Source organism: Mercenaria mercenaria, chromosome 4 (genome assembly GCF_021730395.1).
Source record: "Mercenaria mercenaria strain notata chromosome 4, MADL_Memer_1, whole genome shotgun sequence".
Lineage (NCBI taxonomy): Eukaryota > Metazoa > Mollusca > Bivalvia > Venerida > Veneridae > Mercenaria > Mercenaria mercenaria.
Window position 1 is genome coordinate 28,368,395 of NC_069364.1, and position 17,654 is coordinate 28,386,048.

The 17,654-nt window shown below is 33.7% G+C and overlaps 1 protein-coding gene across 1 annotated transcript; it reads left to right on the forward strand.

Moving 5' to 3' along the window:
* Positions 1–15,884, forward strand: LOC123551329 (T-box transcription factor T homolog 1-like). Its single transcript, XM_045340184.2, has 7 exons — positions 1–450; positions 4,953–5,217; positions 6,976–7,116; positions 7,409–7,470; positions 7,799–7,860; positions 13,002–13,166; positions 14,897–15,884. The coding sequence occupies exons 1-7, from the start codon at positions 221–223 to the stop codon at positions 15,268–15,270; spliced, it is 1,299 nt and encodes a 432-aa protein (XP_045196119.1). The 5' UTR covers positions 1–220; the 3' UTR covers positions 15,271–15,884.
* Positions 15,885–17,654: the final 1,770 nt, after the last annotated feature.

Below are 17,654 nucleotides of genomic sequence, written 5' to 3' on the forward strand. Positions count from 1 at the left end.
AAAGGTTTATAGTAAATAAATGCGTTCTCATTGACATAGAAAACTTTGCGACTTGGTTAGAATTGTATCACATTATTGTGGAGAGAAACTGAACTTTAGGTTGTAAACTTGATTTCTGTAATAATTTCACAAGTCATTTGTAATCGAAAGTTTCCGCACATTTATGTGATTCAAATAAAGAATACACAAGTAAATTATCGAGCGGATCATAAACAAATTCATGGTTTTAAGAAAGGAAAGTAATAATAATTTGAACTGTGGTGCTACAAGTATGAAACATCAACAAATGAATTTGAATCAGTTGTTAGACGTGGTGAGTCCGGACTTAAACGGTGCTGTGGAGAAGTGTGAGGGACTCGAGTCTAAGTGTGCTGTCAAGCTTGAGGAGAAGGAACTATGGTCAAAGTTCAAGGAATATACCAACGAGATGATCGTCACCAAGAATGGCAGGTAATGTCAAAATTAGGTTCTATTTAACTTTTTCTTCATTTACATTTAGCTAGGATTGTCAAATTTTCCAGATTTTAATGTTTCTTTTTCTTGGGAAAGGAATAAGGGAGTCAGATACTCTCCCACGTTGATATAGGAACTCGAGCATGATCTATTAACTGTTACAGTCAACAACTCATCATGGCGATCCTGGAATAGAAACAAGAACTTGTGCACTAAATTCTTATAGCTCTTCGTGGTTATTCTATTGCTCCACTGGTATGAAACCCAGCAACGGAAAGAAGTATTAAAAATAATAAGCATTTTCCTTTTTTTAAGTTTAAACGCTTTTAATTATTCTTAGCGACAGAAGAATGAAGTCAGTAGGCACTCTTTGAGCGAGCCTAGTTTTATCAAACTTCATTGAGCAAGTCATCTTTACAGATTTGTGGCAAAAAAGCATCTAGTTCTTTTTCAAGAGTTACTGTAACAAGCCATCTTCTTCATGACATCAGTAACAACTTGTTGTTGTTGTTGTTTATAAGTTAGCACAAATCGCTATTCGTAAATATGCACACGAAATTATTCGTTTTCCAGCCGGACTTTTAATAAGAGATGTATGAAACACGTGTATGTATTTTTTAACCAAAACTAAGTTGTTACCTTCATATTCCAACAAAAAAGAAATTCGATGGTAAATGACAGAAAATATTGAATTTATTAATATATAATTCATTAAAAATCAATACCAAAATCAGATCTTTGCACCTTGGGTATATGTAAATATACATAATTCCTTAATTGGGAAATATCTACGTTTGTGTATTTGAACTAAGGCGGTATCCTTTGATGTATTAAGTATTTGTGCTTATGGGAAGAATAAGCTTTTAATGCATACGTGTTGATTAATTTATGTACTGATAAGAGTAGTTTTATGCATATATTATCTTGTAATCATATATTTATAAAATTGGTAAGTTTCTGTTTAAAAACATCAGTTAATATATCAGAGATGAAATTGAGAATTTTACACTGACTGCACGTAGATTTCAATAAAACTATGTGACATTGCGACACAAGTTACATATATTTTACATCGGTAATTGATACTTTTAACATCTTACGTTAATGACTGACTTACGATTCCTGGCACTAAAACAAGCGTTCTTTACACCTAAACGCACCCAATAAAAGAACACTTATCGCATCGCGACATTATCAAATAACAGATATTAAATCCTAGGATCATATACTTTTTGGATGACTTGCCGGTTACTGGTCAAAATTACTGCCTTGAGTTCCGAGGGACCGAGAGTCAATAGTTCTTACTACTAACCGGCCATTCAGTAAGTGCTTTATTACAAGACACTGTAAGTTTTGACTTTAGCCCAACACACTATGGTTTTGAACTCTAGACCGGTCATGCAACACAAACTATTGACTATTATGAAATCAATAAATAAATAAATAAATAAATAAATAAATAAATAAATAAATAAATAAATAAATAAATAATAATTATATTGTATTAACTGACCAGTTATGTTAAGAGACCACCTAGGGGCCTTAAATGTTCTATCAATGTAAGTTATACCAGAATCCCAAAAAAAGAAGACACAGTGTTGTAATCAAAAGGTGGCGTTTTTAAGCTAAACAGTTGTATTTGTTTTATATGTGAAAATAGCACAACATCTTTTCTGGATGCGAGACATTATTTTTACCATTTTCGTGGAAACGTTAACGAAACGAGGCGCAACTTGCGGAATAAACGTGTTCGAGTCGACGCATTGAAATAATTTCTGTCTAATTTTGTTTGAAATTTCAGTTTTATGAAGGACCGAGAGAATATTGTCATTACAGTTTGTAATAAGACATTTCTTAATTTGTCTTGAAGTGGTTTACCATAAACACATTTTTCATCACGATGATTTTTTTTTCTTCTGACGCTTGGAACACAGATTTATTATCAACAAGTGTTTTCTTTCTCCCTGTTTAGATTTATTATCTAAGACAATTGTAATGTCAATATTCAAACATGCTAATTACTTACATATTTTTTTTCATTTTTTTTTTTTGGTACTAATACATAGTTTTATTTTTATTTACATATGATTTTTATGTTAACTTCAAATAGAACAGGTATGCTTTAAAATTCTGTATATTATATTCTAACTGTAGCAAATGACCCCTAATGTCAACAGTTATTGCACACCCGGCTAAAATTAATCAACGACTCTTTTTGGGAGAAAATTAAAAACTATTCCTGTATGAACAACTGTACAGTTCACTCGGTGTAGATATGTATCGCGTCATAAGATCCCAGCCCTGATAAGAATTAAATATGCTACGATAAAGAATTACAAAATTAATAAACGACTATAATAATTTGTTTTTTATTCATTGCCTCATTTACATATTTATATTGTGTTTTTATGCAATGACAATTTTCATAGATCCCTTACAGGTGTTTCTGTGGGGAGAAGTTTAATGTCTTCATATATTCTATGTTTGGAATACAATATGGAGAAGCAGGAAATTTTGTCCGTCATCTTGTTTTTGCAATTACGATAAAATCTTATCTGTGGGTTTTGTGTTATTGAGACAAATGTGGGCGAATCAACAGAATGGGGGAAAATTCAAAGAAACATTTCAGCGAATCAGAGAATTGATGAATATTTGAGCCGTGCCATGAGAAAACCAACATAGTGGGTTTGCGACCAGCATGGATCCAGACCAGACTGCGCATCCGCGCAGTCTGGTCAGGCTCCATGCTGTTCGCTTTTAAAGCCTATTGGAATTGGAGAAACTGTTAGCGAACAGCATAGATCCTGACCAGACTGCGCGGATGCGCAGGCTGTTCTGGATCCATGCTGGTCGCAAACCCACTATATTGGTTTTCTCATGGCACGGCTCATTTTGCATTTGAGACAATATGTATAGGTCCTTTGCATATACATAAAAAATATGGAAGTGGCATGGAGAATAACTAAGCATGAATAACAATCATTTACTGAATAGAAAGAAAAATAACACAGCTGTCAATGAACTTTAGAAAAATTATTCGTTTTTCAAATTGATCAAATTATATGTATTTTAAATATTATTATATCTATAAAAATGACATGTTCTTTGAATTATCAAACTAATTTAATGTTTTATTTATATATGCTGCATATGTTAAGGTGCTTTTTGACTTTTAGTTAAGACCAAATACTTGATAAATTGACAGCAAATTGAGGTTTTACGCCAACAGTTTAGACCATCTGATTTTCACATTACATGCGCCATTTATCAAAATAGACATTTCCGAAAATTTCACCAATAAGTGTGGTCAGAATAATATAACAAGAATGTATCATATATATTTTGAGTGCCTGTTAAAGAGCAAATTTGTAATAAAGCGCTCGGTCCGATTTTTTAAAAGTACACTGTGGGCGTTGGTTATTTGCTCTTCATATATGGTATGAGTAGTTTCCATATCTGTTTGTTCAACAGTGTCTCGAGGAATATCATTTAAATGTACTTACGAGCTAACTTCATTAAACTCATTTGCAATATATACTTTCAACACAAATTTTGAATTACATTCAAACCCGAGAGAAAATATATTATTATCTGTTCTTTGTATATTTTAAGAAAATAATATCTGATAAAATATTTTTTTTCTTCTTTCTTTAAGGCATTAATATGTTTTTTTTTATACTTTAGATTAAAATATATAAAACTTTATGAAGAAAATATGATATTATGTTTTATTGTTTCTATATTTGAAAAAATAAAATCAGACGAAATCTAAGTCATCGACATGTAACTATATATTTTAAACAAAATATAAATAAAAAATACTTTATGAAGGTTTTTAGAAATTATAAATATGACATATATAGAGTAATGAACTCTTTTGACCAAAGCAAAGAAAAATGAATACATGCAAATGAGAATAATCAAAGTAATAAAATGCAAATACCCTGGTGGGAGGCAACAGGGACACACTTTAATCAAATTACCCATAAAACAGGAAACAATGTGCAATATTATGTCAGATCCCTGCAGTGTCCGTGCCCTATTGTATGCGATTTAGGGAGCGTCTTTGGGAACCAGATTCCAATTAAAACCGCAGGGTCTCCAAGTTTTAGGGTACTTAATCAGCTTTGATCTTTTGTAAATACGGAAATCTGTAAAATAAATGATTGATATAGCTGATATCAATAAAAACTAACTTTTATAGAAATACAGAAATAAAAACGAAAGAAGACAAGAAAAATGGTCATACATGTAATTATATTTTTAATTCAAATACTTGTATTTCCCAACATTCGTTCGTTTGTTCGTTCGTTCGTTTATTCATTCATTCATTCATTCATTCATTCATTCATTCATTCATTCATTCTTCTTCTTCTTCTTCTTCTTCTTCATCTTCTTCCATCATTCATTCATTTTTCTTCGTTTGTTCGTTCATTTATTATAAAAAAGAAATGTTATGTGCAAAAGACGTATTTTTTAATCTTTTTTTTTTTCAACAGACGCATGTTTCCTGTGTTCAAGACAAGCATCAGTGGACTAGATCCCAACTCCATGTACACGATCCTACTGGACTTTGTGCAAGTCGAGAACCACCGCTGGAAATACGTAAACGGTGAATGGGTAGCTGGCGGCAAGGCTGAACCATCCGTACCAAACTGTGTCTATGTCCACCCAGACTCGCCAAACTTTGGCTCCCACTGGATGAAGGAGTCCATCTCATTCAGTAAAGTGAAACTGACCAACAAGCTTAATGGAGGCGGACAGGTAATAAATGTTTTATTTATGTATATACTGTATATATATACATATGTAAGTAACACAATTATAATGGCATGCTAAAGAAACAGAACCGCGTCTGAACTGTTTCTAGCATGCATTTTATCCCACCACTTAACTTAAATAAAAAAAATCTTGATAGAAATTGAATATACAGGCCAATTTAGCGTCAGGGAAATATCAAAATACGCATAGTTGTGACATGTTAGCGCACAAAATAAGTATTCTGCCCAAAGTTCATTTGTAAAACTGGTGAGATTGTCCAAAAATAATTTCGATGATAAACATTTTTACGCTTGTTCTTAAAAAATAATTAATTTAAAAAACAAACAAACATAGGTTATAAAAACAACAACAACAAACGGGGTATTCTTGTTTATAGTATACATTTTTTCTCGGGAATGAAAGATTTTTAGACAGACTAGATAGAATAAACAACGATGAATAGCTAATGCTATAATCTGATTATAACATCTCTATTCTGACCCCTTTTCTGTGATTTTAAGGTTTAATCTGATTAAATAAAGAGTTATGTTCAAAGACATTTATCCGAAATACAAGAACTTTCGTCACTATGATGTAAATGTATGTATTGTTCCGGTACCTCTTTCACAAGGGATGCCGTGATTTTCCATGGGTTAGTGTCAGGTCACATTGCAGGAACTTGCTAAAACATAAAACCACATTTTTCCATTAGTGCCAAGTATATGTCTTATACAATATACCAAATGTCCGAAGAAATTTCTCGTGAAAATTACCGTTGAAAGCAATTAATGTCTCTATGCCTATAAATCAGTCAAAAATTAAGACAAACTACCACAGTAAGGTGTAACGGGACCATCGAACCCCTTGTGGTTTCTAGGGTGTAATACAGCATAACATAGAATTATCTAATTCTACCGAACCCAGATGGCAGCGCCCCGTATCCGCGAATATGTCTGTCCGAAATGATATATACAGTTCTACTTCCGCCTTTAGCACAGCGTGACAGCTCATTATTTGGTAATTTGCACCCAATTCTTATGGGTCATTCTCTCTAATGTTCAGTCATATTTTATTTCGTGAATAAATATTTTATCATATTTTGAGTATCGCGGGAATTTTTATGAAAATAATACGTTAAGAAACCCTCATTTATGAAAAAATAATTGAAGAGAAATAAATGAATGAATAAATAAATAAATAAATAACATTTTTTTTTATATTTTAACCAATTTGAAGGAAAAACGTCGCCATCGGAATACTTCATGTTATATTAAAGTCTATAAAATTTTGAAAACTGGGGGAAAACAGAAAGAAAAGTCTGCGTAAAAATACAAAGTCATTCCTGTGTTAAATATTTAATGAATTGTTTAGAAATCAATTATTTGAATTATTTGCTGGGCAGTTTAATTTATTACATTGAGCAATTATATAGCTATCTTATAATGCTTGTTGATACAATGATCAATAACTTGTATTAGTTTATTTCAATCCCTATATTGACACTGGTTCCTACTTCGTTTGCGTCATCAAAAAGAAATTAAAGAAAGTGGACAGCAATAATTGCAAATTAAAATGTCTTGTGGCAAATTTAAAGACAGGAATTTCCGTGAATTGCACTTTATTTTTCTTATTTCACCATGACTTTATGATGAAGAGCATTTCTGTTGTATGATACATTTGGGGTCACCATTAGTTTTAGTTGGGTCATGCAAAAGATTTATTTATTTATTTATTTATTTATTTATTTATTTATACACACAGATTATGCTGAACTCTCTACACAAGTACGAGCCTCGTCTACACGTTGTCAAGGTAACAGCTAACGCCCAGAAGAAGCGAATCAGCAGCTTCAACTTCCCAGAGACCCAGTTCATCGCTGTCACCGCATACCAGAACGAGGAGGTAAGCATTATCACGGAATGTGATTTTTACCATACGCCGGTTCCATCAGTATAGTCTGTTTCATTCTTATACTTATTGTTTATTTATTCTCTGCATATCTTTTTCTTTCATTTTAATAAAAGTGAAATAACAGATGGTGTCTTAAATTGATTCAATATGTTGGAATTCAAATCACTGAAAAAATACCCGAATAAATTTAGTCATAATAAAATCATGCATTTTATTTTGTAATAGGGAAATGCAAAATTCAGTTTTAGAAAATATTCAAAAGCAGAATATTTCTTCATTTTAGATCACTGCCTTGAAAATCAAACACAATCCCTTTGCAAAAGCTTTCTTGGATGCAAAAGAAAGGTAAGTTGAAAGAGAAATATTCTTCATATACCTGTTTTTAGTGTATTTCAGTATTTTTTGACAGAGGTTTCTTCATGTAGAGCAGAATTTAACAAGGTCTAATTACGACATTCTATGTGTACTGTGAGCATGCGGTTTCTCTGTTGTTGTTTTTTTTTCTCATTATTTTTCTCAATTATTGTCAACATTTTTTTGTAAAAAGAACAACAAAATGAAATTAAAATGTATCGAAAAAAGACGGGTTTTTTTTTAAAGATAGAAATACTGAAAACAATGTGCTGAGTTTGATCTGGCTATATTTCTTTACTAACTGTATTGTTTATTTCAGACCAGAACAGAGAGACTATCTGGAAGAAAGTTTAGACAACCAGCAGAGGTCTTTCTCACACTGTAAGTTTTTCTATGGTTTGAGTTGTCGCGGTAAAAAGGACCATTTCAAGCAATGTAGCCCTGTTGTGAAGTAACGTTTGATTTTAATCCAAACTTTTAAGGGTATTCAACATTTTTACTTGACGGTAAAGTGCTTGCACAAACATTGAGTATATGAACCTTTAGGAGGACTAATTTTTACGAATCTAAAATATCCAAATTTTGAAGAAAAAAATCGCACAAGTTGCCCCTTGTAGACGCGACAGTTCATAAAAATCAAAATAAATAAATAACCTCAAAGACTTTCTCATAAGACTGGTGTTAATAAAATTTGTAAAAAGAATCTTTGAAAGCAAAGAATGCAACCAAGAAGAATAATAGCAGACTCGGTTTGATTGAGTCTATTCCTGAGAGGTAATAAAATATACATGTACAGCCGCCTCGATGGCCCAGTGGTAGAGCGTCCGCTTCGAGTGCAGGAGGTCGTGGGTTCAATCCTCGGCCGCGTCATACCAAAGACGTGAAAAATGGTGCCAGTAGCTCCCTTGCCTGGCGTTCAGCATTAAAAGGGAAACTGGCCTCTTCTCTCATACCCTCGTGGCGATGTATTCCATCAGGAATGAGGTGTCGAGAGTGATAAATATAAGTTGTAGAACTTTCTTTCAAAATGGACCTAAAATAAATTATGTATAAGCTAAAAATAAATTATGTATAAAATAACTGTGCAACACCTCTCACGCTCCTAGCACCTGCAAAACTGCAATATTTATGTACATGTGTCTAATTCTTATTTTCATTATGTCCTGTAAATAGTTATTAAATATAATTCAAAGTCTTAGTTTTACCACTAACAAATAATTTGAAAAAAAAAAGCCTCACAGTACTCAATAAAATAATTAGCAGGCATTTTAACAGAAGTCACAAAAAATAAAATGGTTTAAGGAACATTGCGCTGGGATGTGCACAGACGGCAAAAAAGTTACCATCGAAACCAAAGAAAAAAATGAAAATGAAATATCAAAGATACACTTTGATATTACATAGTAATTACACAGAATTTAATTTTCGTCTGAAAGTATATACAGGTGTCGTCTGCTTGTTTGTCAATTTGACAAAATGCAAATATCGTTGTGTGCGGTGGGGAACTGAATTGCGTCAAAGTCAACACCGACCCTAGGCCTTTATCTCGTCGTATACAGGAATATTATATAGTCCGGTAGCAAATTTATATACGTGGATGACTGTATGCTCAGGATATCAATGCTATCTATTATGTGCATGATTTACTTTCCTGTTATATTGAGTGGCAGTACTTGAAGAAAACAAACAAGTTTGAAACTCTCACCAGTGAAGTGAACAGGTGTGTAAAATCAACATCAAATCCCCACACTAAATCACTTTTCTTTACTTCTCTTAGACAAGGTCTTAAAGACGGTTGTTATTTCTTCTCTCTTCAATAAAAAATATGTTTATTTACCAGTTGATTGAAAGCAGTGCGCGATGCAAAAGGTACATATACCTTAAAATTCGTCCGCCGTTTAAAGTACATCTCATGCAATTGCTTACAGTTCTCATTGTTTTTGTAGTGGGTGAGGGAGGGGGATGGGGATTGTGTGTGGAGACGAGTATGTAATACAGCAACAAACAGAAATTAAACGTCCTGTTCGTTTATTCGTAAACTAGGCAAATATCTTTCAAGTTTTCTTTGCCAATATTTTTGCTGCAAAATATTCATTTGCAAAGGTGGTCCAGAAGATTTCGGAAGAGACTGTGAAATCTGAATGACGGATTATCACCAAATCTATTTAAATAAGTCTGCACAATACTTTTGTTTGGAGGAATGTGTGTAATCTAAATTTGTCAAAATGTCAGTTTAACTTATCAGCCAAGGTGAGAAAGAGCGAAAAGATATGGAGTGCGAAATGAATAGGGGCCACCGTATTGAACAAACGAACATCTAAATTTCCTCTGATTTCGGCACGTATTTGTGAAGTGAGGGAGATAAACGAGCTGGCTACTTATACATAAATTATTAAGTGCCTTTTACATGGGTTTCATTGAAACATGGTTGATGGGTCTTTGAATACGGCCAGGTGGGACTTGAATGATAAAATTGAAGGTAAAATTGAGTAACAACGTTCTTAACAGTTTAAAAGCAAGTTTACGACGAAGTGCTCTTTTGCTTTATAAATTTATCATTTTATGTTTGGCTGGGTTAATAAAATTGAAAGATTTTTTTTTCGTTTTATACTTGGAAGAAGTGCTTTCAATGATGCAATTCTTGTTTATCTAAAAGGTAGAGTCCACATTGTACACATTTTGAGAGACAATTGAGAGGGAAGAAGCTATAGAAAGACGCTCGATTGTGTACTTTAGCTTCTGTTACTTTTATATTTTTATTTTTATATTTTTTTGGCTGCGGTGAACACGATAAAATGGCCTCGGAATAGATATACACATAATTATACATTGCTTGGCAGAATCTGCCAAAATGACAACAGGTCTGAATCCATTACAAATTATTGGGGGATACGGGGCCGTGGGTGGAGGCGGCAAGCTGAGTGTGAAGGCCTCATCAGCGAGGCCCGTAGTGCTGAGTGGGGGTAGGTAGGGGTGTAGGTTCCACGCTCCTGTAAAAGAGATCGATAAGCGGTAACCGAAATATCAATAATTATAGACTTTGCATTTTTTTAAAAATCAGAAACATAAATATTATTCAGTTGATGGGATTTCATTTCTCAACCTCTGTCCCTTCAAAAACCGGATTCGAGTCTGGAGAGTACAAGGCAAATTTAGAATCTTGAATGTCTTCTTGTAACCTAGAAAAAAAAAACAATGCACATAAATCAAGAATTTATTACATGAAAAAAAACATCTAAATATCCTTTCAGCTTAGAGCTGGTATTAAATTTTTCCATGATGACAACGATGCGAACAATCAGTTGGATCAAAATTACACAATATAATGCCCATACTAAGCCTTCCAGAATGTTACTGCAATCCCTCCGCGCGGCGAACAAGCACGATTACGATGGGGTGTTTGATTAATTTGCAAAATTTTGTTGTTAATCTTGTACGAGAACAATATGGATTAACGAACAATTGCCATAACGAAATCGCTCGAAGAGCCGACCTCAATGTCTTTAAGATTAACCTCACTTGAAACTATCTTTTAATCTTCCAGTACGCATCGTCGCATGGATAATTATAAGGGTAGATTGTCCGTTGTTATCGTATCAAAAAGAAACGTTTAATTCAATTTTCGGCACCTTTGATGTCTATATAGATACAAATAAAACGTAGAGGACTGATATTGTTTATATTGTTTAGAATCTGATAAGAAAACTATTCTCATTTTTCATTACTTTATTTGAAAGACTGAGAGTATATGGGTGACTGGTGTCGGTATTTGGCAATTTCATGGCTTATAAAGAGGGACATGGAGAGGTTGGGATTAACAATTAGATACAGGTACTCAAAATTTACGTAGGAATCGAATCAAACGTGCCAGCTTATGGTATGGTCAGCAGGTCCGTATCTAACCATAACAACAGCCAAAGAAGTATATCTGTGTTCCAAAATTGATTAAGATACAGACCTTTATCTAACAAAACAACAACAATAGCAATACAAAACAAATCAGTTATTCGTAAAAGGGCTTAAAACTCACTGTCGATCCTTTTTGTATGCATTTTAAGCAAATATGTTCCGTTGACTGTGCATTTTAAGCAAATATGTTCCGTTGACTGTGCGTTATAATTGTTCGGAAAAAAAAACTATAGGTCTTAGGGATCGAACATCTTTGTTTTCAACATTCCGTCGACTATTTTCTTCTGAATGTGGCCAAAAATGGCCTTACTGATAATTAAATATCTGGGGATGCTTTTCAGAACATTCAAAAATACTATATGACTAAATCTTGTCGTTTACGGACTAAATAAATTAGAAAAGATGGGAAAAACAATAAAAAAAGAGACTTTTTTTACAACTTAATGGGCAGTGCCAACTTTTACAGGAACGGAAATGCCATTTTTAGGTACAATGATTACTAGTATATAAAACTCATTTACCCCAAAAGGGAAGAAAATGTCATTTACTATTCAACATTTGACTGCAAAGGAGTATTGTCGTCTGCTAACTCAAAATATGGAAAATGTCATGTAAGAGAATACCTTGAACATACGCCAGCTGCTTGTACGTTATAATATTATGTCATGTAATTAATGCAACTTTTTTTTTTTTTTAAATCTCAAGTGTTTTAGATTGTGTATCTAATTTATTCATAGGGCATATTAATGAAAAATATTCCACAATCGAAACACGCTAATGCTTTAATTTCAATAAATTAAAATTTTAAAAAGTTCAGTGCGTGCTGTTGTCGATCTTTGTTATAGATTCTGTCGAAATGTTTCGCCAGTGTATTTTCAATTAGGGTTTTTGTCAAATATTGGACAGGCTCATTTTGTATCTATAATACATCTTTAGTCGATAGAACGAACATATCTTGACAACCATTTTGTAAACATAAACTTCCCACAACGTTACAATTTCACGGTGTGGTCCGTGTTTTCTTCCGTCTTAATTGCGCGATGAACGGTTTCAATTTAGTCTTTTATATTTTGATCAGATACCGCGTTATCTCCCGGACACGGTTCGATGGTGGAAAATGAGTCCCACACACTTTTCATGGGTGTTTATAGTTATTTTATGAAGGATAGTATTTGAATGCGACATACCACCCACCACGGTGAATTTGTAATTCCCACTATGATATATTCATGAATTAAAATTTTTACTCGCGATGCAAACATCGACGACTCCCAAGAGTGTATGACTAAGTTTGTTTTGTTTGACTATTTTGATAACTCAAAATGAACTATCTTGTCTAGAATATTGTCCGTACTATTTTGTCCGGTATAAAAGTCTATTGTTCAGCCGAAAGAACAACACCCTGCGGCCGACCTAAACGTCAACTTAAACCCCTTTAAATAAATAAAATCAGGTGTCTAAAAAGTTTGGTCAAACTTTTTGACGTGTAGTTACTTATCATGTGTCTAATTTAAACGACTCTTAGTTTAACTATTAAGGTGTCAAATTTTCTCAAGTAACATTGCGGTTTTGTATTTTAGAAGAATGCTAAGTTCAGTTTCTTGTAATTTCAGTGACAGGAACTTGGTACCTACCGCCAGGCGGAGCCCTAGTACCCCCACCAGCCCACCAGTTTCCAAATGCTCTGAATCTGTCCAATCCTCATTGTGACAGACTCAGCTTCCGGAATTCCAGGCATGCGCCGTACTCACATCCGTATCAGAGACGATCACCTCCTAGTAAGTATCTAATCTGCTGTATTTGAGCATAAAAATTGGACCCGTTTTTTTTTCTTTAAAAAGGTGGAAGGTGTACTAACTAAACTTCAAGAAAGAAGTGCATGTAGGCCTAATATTAAAATAAAAGAAAAATGTTATATTCATTCATACAAAATATTGTTTTACATGCACCTGGAAGGAAATAAATTTTGTTCCGGATAATTTCTACTGTTATTTATTTCAGTTTTAGCTACATAAATTGTATTTTTATTTACATATCTGACATGTTTCACGACTTTCACCATTCGATAGTGTTACAAAGAGCAGCTACAAAATTAATTAACATACAAATTCTTGAAATTGACGTAGAAAATGACCCAAATTGTATCACTGGTCAGTTTTGTTTATATTATCTTGCATTGTCATTGTGGTCATCATGTGGTCAGAGAATACAACCAGCCCTGTCTTATTTGCACTTTTGTCGTAGACAGCTGTATCCATTGCTAACTTTAAACTTAACAATTAAAATTAATAGCCAGCGTTTATAGTCGGACATTTAAAGCGAGATCCTCTCAGCAAATTACCAAAGGATGTCATAAAGTAAATGTTGGGGGTTAACACAACAACTTCATCTGGAATATGACCATTTTGTGACACTTGTATGAAAGCGTCTCTATCTAATTTATGCCATCTTTAGGATCAAAAAGGACATTGAAATGATAACTTTGTGTTATATTGTATTTACCTATGTTTATTCGACGCCATTTTCGTGCCCATTCGCCAACTATATAAACATATTTAACGACTCTTTCTCTTTTTCAAATTGCATTAAAACGCCACTTCTGTCGTAATTGAAAGGAAAAGATTTCCATTATCTTATTGAAATGATTTTACTATTCTGTCTTAGCTTTGTGCTATTATTTATGGCCGCCCAGGAAAGACGTATGACTAAACCATTTGTAATTAAAATTCTATAAAATTATTTTTATTGTAGCGATGACAATTCAAAACGCTTAAATCTATTTCATTTTATTTATAAAGAAAGTATTGTTGCGAAAAATATACCCGAAAATTGAAACAGGGAACACATAACAGGTGAATTATTTTTAAAGCCGGGTATGGATTCCACCAGAAAATTAAATCATTTTAATTGAAGAGGTCATTTTTGATGTAGCAATTTTTACACAGGAACACTACAAGTTGACACCTTTTACTCTTTGATGATTTCCCTAAAACCTGTACATAAATCTAAAAGCGCAATATCATCTTCACCTCTTACAGACAGGTATCTTTGAGATCAACAAATTGATCATATTAAATTCGTCTTTTAATGGACTAAATGGTTGGAAATTGTTATCGTTTTACAGTTCTTAACTGGGTAATTGGGTAGACCATTGTCGATCACGTTACAAATTTGTTAGCACCCCCGCCCCGGATGTTTTATTGGGGTGTGTAATAAATTTAAACAAATTGTTCGTTCCTTCTCGAAACAATTTTCTTATTTTCCTTGAGGTAATATAACAACCAATTAGACCTGCTAACAAAAATCCTTCCAGAGTAATTCAGAAACATGTCCAATCTCATAGGTTGCCATATGTATAAGCTATGTCCTTTCGCATAGGGTTCGCTAAAATACTGGAAATCAAACAATATGTTTGTTAGCAGTATTCAGATTTGTTTTATTATTATTATTACAATTCTGTCAGAATTTCAGCAATTGGTACATTACTTTACATTTTTTTGTCTTGCAGGTAGCCTTTCCCGAGACATGACGCCAAATCTTCCAGTTCTTAACATTGGTGACAACTGGTCGCAGTTTTCAACGACTGCCGGTATGCTGAACGGGAATCCCGTCGCTTCACAGTCTCAGTATGGCATGTGGATGGGAACAGCCATGTCCGGAAACATTTCACCCAATCAGAGCTGTTCCATGCCGTACCTCCGGAACGCCGGATATTCAATCCCATCATCCACTAGTCCTACAAGTGTGTCTTCCGTTTCCGGTAGCATGCTTTCCTCACACGCGACATATGACCAGTGTGACATTTCAAACTTTGTTCCAACACCAAGTAGAGACATTTCAAGAAACAGCAATTGGAGTCCACTCACCCCACCACCTATATGAGTTGTGTCTTCTGTAAATAGCAGTCTGTGATAAGTAAAGGACTACCCAAGCTATGGGTATCCAGAGGTTGGTACACTCTCTGGCCGCCACATACGAGTGCAAAAGGAACCTTTGTTGCCAACGTAAAGTTGTTCTATGACAAACACACTACTCAGAGTTGGTCATGTGACTGACTTTATTGATTATGGTGCATGACCCTAGGTCATAAAATTGAGAAAGCATGTATTTTCTGGATAAAGTATCAAAACATGGCATCTGAGAATGGCAATATGGATTTAGCCATAAGGCAGGGGTTTGGTAATGTTGTTTTTCAAATTCGTATGTGCTAGTTAAATAGATAAGACTAAAATGCATATGTTTATTTTGGAATAGAGTTGATGCGACTCTTTCCGTTCCAATGGCTAAAGTATGATTGTGGATATATGAATAGAAATGAATGTGTAATATAAATGGATAAATGTGAAATTGTGTCATAAATGTGACCGATACGACTGTTACATTATTACAACTGTATATGAGTTTTAACATGTGAACATTTCTCTAATTAGTGTACAGTTTTGTAATTAACTTGTATTAATGTATATAAAAATCAAGAACTGTTGAATATTATAATATCTCTGTTCCTTTTTGAATTTGAATTCCCTCTTCAAACAAGTTTTACCCCTTACCAATGTTTATTTTCGACAAAAATTAGAAGTCGAATATTTACAATAGGAAACTCTAGCATTCAATTATAAAATTAGTTATTTGTCGAAATCTCGGCTTTGAAAAGGCATATCACTGGCTCTATACAATTTGTCGCAAGAAGTTGAAAAACTAGAAAAGAGAAAGAGAAAAATTATATTAACGTACACTGTTCATTATAATAAATTTGTGAATAGGTTACACTGATATAAAGGGATAATGATGTTTCAAATTAAATATCATTAAACTGGAATATAACTTTCGTCTTTTGAAGCCCGCGCGAGATATTTGCTTTTCAAGTTTTGATCCCATTTGAAGAGATGGTCTAACATTTTAATACAGAAAAAAAATCCAAGGTCATAACAATAAGATCATTATGGTATATAAATAGTCTCTGGTAGGTCTGGCTGGGGGTGTGACAATGGATGTAGGTTCTTGTGTACAGATGACCTGTATGTTTTAGCACAAAAACAACTCCACAGAATATATAGCCACGCCATGTTTCAGAACTACTTTGTACACGTCAATTCTCACTTTTTCCCATATCACTGTGTACTGTAAAAGGTCTAGATGAACTTATCCATATTTCATATATATTCTATATAAAATGTACATTGCTAACAATCAAACATAGCAAGGTCCATTTTAATGCACTCTAAAATGATATGTAATGAAAGGAAAAGTACACGGACCAACTTCTGACTAAGATATTGTTCTTATCAAAATGATATTGCCGTGATCTGCGGCCCGTCTTAGGACAAAGTTAAAACTCAGTTGTAAGGTGTTTCACTAGCACCATTTTAAGTAGATTTATTTTTTTATAACTATTCGGATATTCTCAGAGTCTCCGCCGAACAAAAAAAAAATGATTTTTTTTTTACAAAAATTGAATAAACGGCGTACTCTTGAAAGGATAAAACTTATATCTTATGGAATGATTGTATTTCAAAAGTCCATACTTACAAGAGAACTTAGTATGAAACTTTTGAACGTCTGTGAGACGGGCCCATGGAATTACTACACATACTGACACTGAGTTCTGAATATCGGCCCTCATCTTTTCTATATAGATGTCACAAATCAAAATTGCTATGCAGCAAAAACATGGTGTTCTGTAACCTATCCATATTACCTGAGCTGGTTCCAATGCTGGTAACTGCCAACTGCATCTCGTTCCGCTGGTGCCGGAAACAATGGCCGTTCTGTTAAAACCAGCTAGATGATGTGGACATACAAACTAAGGTTTGAATCGCTGGTGTAGTGCACGTGCACACTCTGAATTTTAGAGCCCAGAAGGTGCCTTCTACGGTTGTTGGGAAAGTCAGTCTAAACCTAACGATACTAGTTATTAGCAAATTTACGAACATACAAGGACTTTGGGCATTCAAATGCATTTACAGAAACATGTCCAAGACAGTACATATTGACAAGTGATAAAGGGGAAATGAATCTAGCAAAATAATTGATTAATTACGGAACTCATACAGTTTTAAGAGAAGAGGTTAATATCGAAAAAAAGTCTATTTCCCTGTTAGGACTAATTCAAATTAATGTCGGGAGTAATGCAAAAAAATAAATTAAAAAAGGATATAGCCGGAAGTACATATATAATTATTTGCCAGTTAGGCATAAAAATTAACCTAATGAAGCAAAAAAAAGAAGTGACAAGAAGACATATCTCCGAATAAGAGAAAGAAGAC